General features: G+C 43.9%; 1 protein-coding gene across 1 annotated transcript in view; it reads right to left on the bottom strand.

Annotated features, from left to right (window-relative positions):
• Nucleotides 1-3,574, bottom strand: part of LOC110291452 (aldehyde oxidase 2) — an 86,008-nt gene that overhangs the window by 28,322 nt on the left and 54,112 nt on the right. The window contains exons 28-29 of the mRNA XM_021158623.2: nt 3,240-3,368; nt 473-551 (exon numbers count right to left, since the gene is read on the bottom strand). Coding sequence (XP_021014282.1) covers nt 473-551; nt 3,240-3,368 — 208 coding nt within the window. The remainder of the gene's footprint in view (nt 1-472; nt 552-3,239; nt 3,369-3,574) is intronic.

The following is a 3,574-nucleotide window of genomic DNA, read 5'->3' as shown; positions in this document are numbered from 1 at the left end:
AAAAAAAAAAAAGAAAGAAAGAAAGAAAGAAAGAAAAGGTATTTGGGGTTAATTTTTGAGTGATAACAATATAAGGTGTGAGCGTGTGAGAGTGTATAGTGTATGTGAGTGTGCTTGAGTGTAAGTGTGTGATAATAATTTAATAAAGAAGTGTGGGATCTGTGAGGTCACTTCCTTTGTGATGTCTTCAGTTCTCTTCCCTCTCAGAGCACCAGTATTTTGTGTGGCTCTTCCCTCTTCTTTCCTCCATAAGCTGAGAGGCGGGCTTCGGGAATGCTCTGCACACACCCTTCCTCTTCCTGGTGACTGCCCTTCCCTGTGTGTGCTCTCCACACAGACCTGGAACACATCCCTAACAGAGACCCAGCTCAGAGAACTTTCCAAAGCTGTGGATAGGAACTGTCTTATGTGGGAGGCTGCTCACTGCTGTGACACCTGAGATGGTCTCACATACAGAAACAAAGAGGAGCACTTACCCAGTCTCTCCATGTCCCTTCTGGGTTTTTCTTAATGACGGGCTCAAGACGTTTGAGAAGGATTTGACAGGCATTCTAGAAGAAATAAACAAGAAAGCCTTGTGGTTAGGACTTGTGGCAAAGGATTTTTGCTGACTACTGGTTAGCAAGTACTCCCTGCTTCTTATATTTTGGGAACAAAAGATAGCACACAGCCGACCCTTGAGGTTAACATCAACTACGGGACTTGGTCTCCCCATCTTGCTTCACTTCCTATGAATATAGCCCAAATCTCTACTCTCAGATCCTCTTTCATAGAATATTCAGACCTTACTTCCCTTTTTTCTTTAACTACATCTTTGAACTTTACTTTGTGCTTTCTAGTTATTAAGATAAATAGAATAAACATTATATTTTCATTCAAATTTGTGCTTGTGACAATGACAGGCCACTATCCTTTTGGGTCTAAAATATTCGACTCTCCGCCCATCCCTCCGTCTGTTTATCTGTCTCTCATGAAGCCACCATGTAAAGGCCTCGGCTTTGGGTTTGAAGTGAGAAAATAAGAAAGTTGATTTTTCCGGGCGTGGTGGCGCACACCTTTGATCCCAGCACTTGGGAGGCAGAGGCAGGCAGATTTCTGAGTTCCAGGACAGCCTGGTCTACAAAGTGAGTTCCAGGACAGCCAGGGCTACACAGAGAAACCCTGTCTCGAAAAACTAAAAAAAAAAGAAAGAAAGAAAGAAAGAAAGAAAGAAAGAAAGAAAGAAAGTTGATTTTAAGACATATATGCAGACAAAAATTCCACACACATAAAATAAAAAGTAAATTGAAACAAAACAAAACAGAACAGAACTAAACTGGGCAGTGGTGACACACGCCTTTAATCCCAGCATTCAGGAGGCAGAGGCAGGTGGGTCTCTGAGTTCAAGACCAGCCTTGTCTCCACAGCGAGTTCCATGACAGTCCCAACAAACCAAACCAAACCAAAGCAAATAAACAAAGCCGGAGCTATAAACCCACAGTTTCTGATCCTAAGACCAGATGCTCTAACTCTTAGCTAAGGTAGCCACTCCATGGTGCCTGGCCTGCCCACCGCTTGTGTTAGAGCCTACTCCGAATAGAAGCTCATGGATTTGAACTTTTTCATACATTTGTTCTGAGAGAAAAACCACTAGTTTTGTGCCCCCGCTCCCCAGAATTGCTCTCACATAGATAAGGCTAGTTTGAAGGCAATTATAGTGATCTGCAGGAATTTCATTCCCACAATGCTCTAGTGAAAAAAAGCGTTTGTCATGGAAGAAGCATAACAAATTCAGTGACTACTAATTCAAAAGAATATCCATGTAGGTGTGGCAGTGCACACCTGTGATTCTATAGGTGACTGTTATGAGTCTGAGGTCAGCTCAGGATATACATCCTGTTGCCAGGCATCCTGAGCTATATAGTGAGATGCTGTCTCAGAAACGTCCCGATGCTGGAGAAGTGGCTTGGCAGTTAAAAGCACTGGCTATTCTTCCAGAAGATCGGAGTTCAGCTCCTGGCACCCACGTGGCAGCTCTATAGCTCCAGTTCCAGAGGATCTAACACCCTACCCTGGCCTTCAGCAGGCACCAAGCACACATGTGGATCACAGACATACCTGCTGGCAAAAAAACCCATAAACATAAAAAAAAATAGTAACATACTAAAATAATAAAAAAGATAACAAATCAAACTAAAAGATCAGTATTCCTAAATCAGTTAACTTAATAAGAAACCCATTACTTTGTATGTTAATTAAAAGAGTTCCAAGAGAAGGAGGCTCCGGGTATTCTGGTGGGGGCACTGGTGGCCACTCTGTAATTAGTATGTCTGCTGGGCTGGGCTGGGCTCAGTTAGTCAGCCTGTAGGAACTCACCAGGCCAGGGAAGCAAGTGTGTTTCTACCCTGTTGGGTCTTAAAGCTTCTTCGATGTCTCCCAGGAACAGAGTTACTGTTCACTCAAATGAAGTCTCCCTCCTTCACAGGAGCTGGACATACACCTTCCCTGTCTTCTGTGTTCACCAACTTTCCTTGTCTGTAGAGTATGTAGATAGAACCAGAGACTAACTCTTACTAAGGGACTATGAGTACAAGCAGCTCGCATCACTTCCAGGTCTAGCCTGGAGTCTTCCTCATGCATGACCTCATGCAGTTGAAATGATGAAGCTCAGATCCACATAGAAAGCCACACTAATGGCGCCACTATCAGTCTGGATGCCTGGCTGACCAAAGACTCCCTCTGGACTCCGATGTGTGCATGAAAGGGACTTTTGTGTCTGAACCATTATATTCTGGGTCTATGTATTACCTTGCTCTAATTCATATATGCTCCCAATATATTGGTAGTCTAACTTTTTATTTAGTAACTGTGGTAGTTTGAATAATAAGTATCTCCCAGAGTCTCTGAGTACTTGTTCCCCACTTGGTGCTATTTGGGGAGGCTTAGGAAGAATGCCACTGGGGGAGGGTGGACTTTGCGAGTTTGAAGACTCCCACCATACCTAGTCCTCTCTCTGCTTACTGCCTGTGGTCCACGATGTGAGCTCCCCGCTGCTGCCCCAGTTGCCATGCCTGCCTACTGCCACATGTCCACGCCATGATGGCGATGGACTCTTATCTCTCTGGCATCATAAGCCCCACACAAACCCTTCTTTCTCTAAGTTAACGTGTGATGGATCACCTCCCTGAAGCCAACCACAGTGTAGATAAGAAACCAGAGGTGTGGTAAAGGTCACCGGGGACAGAGATGCGAGCAGTCACCTGCACAGCCCTGCCGTTGACATCCGCTCCGACGGAAGCGGCTGTAGCGATTGTATTGGGCACTGTTGCTGTACTTGTTTCGCAGATGTGCAGATAAGACATGGGTATTTTCAGTTCACGGCTGGCCACCTGTGAGAAAGGACATAGTTCAAATCCAATAAAGAAGTCTACAAGAACTTAAGCCATTGGGGAAAAAAAAAACGTAGGGAAAAAGCAATTTATTTTAAAAACAAATTTTAATACATTTTAATTTAGTTTTTTTTTTTTTTTTTTTTTTTTTTGGTTTTTTCGAGACAGGGTTTCTCTGTGTAGTCGTGGCTGTCCTGGAACTCACT

This window comes from Mus caroli, chromosome 1 (genome assembly GCF_900094665.2).
Source record: "Mus caroli chromosome 1, CAROLI_EIJ_v1.1, whole genome shotgun sequence".
Lineage (NCBI taxonomy): Eukaryota > Metazoa > Chordata > Mammalia > Rodentia > Muridae > Mus > Mus caroli.
The sequence above is the reverse complement of the archived record's forward strand: the minus strand, read 5'-3'. Positions and strand labels throughout refer to the sequence as shown.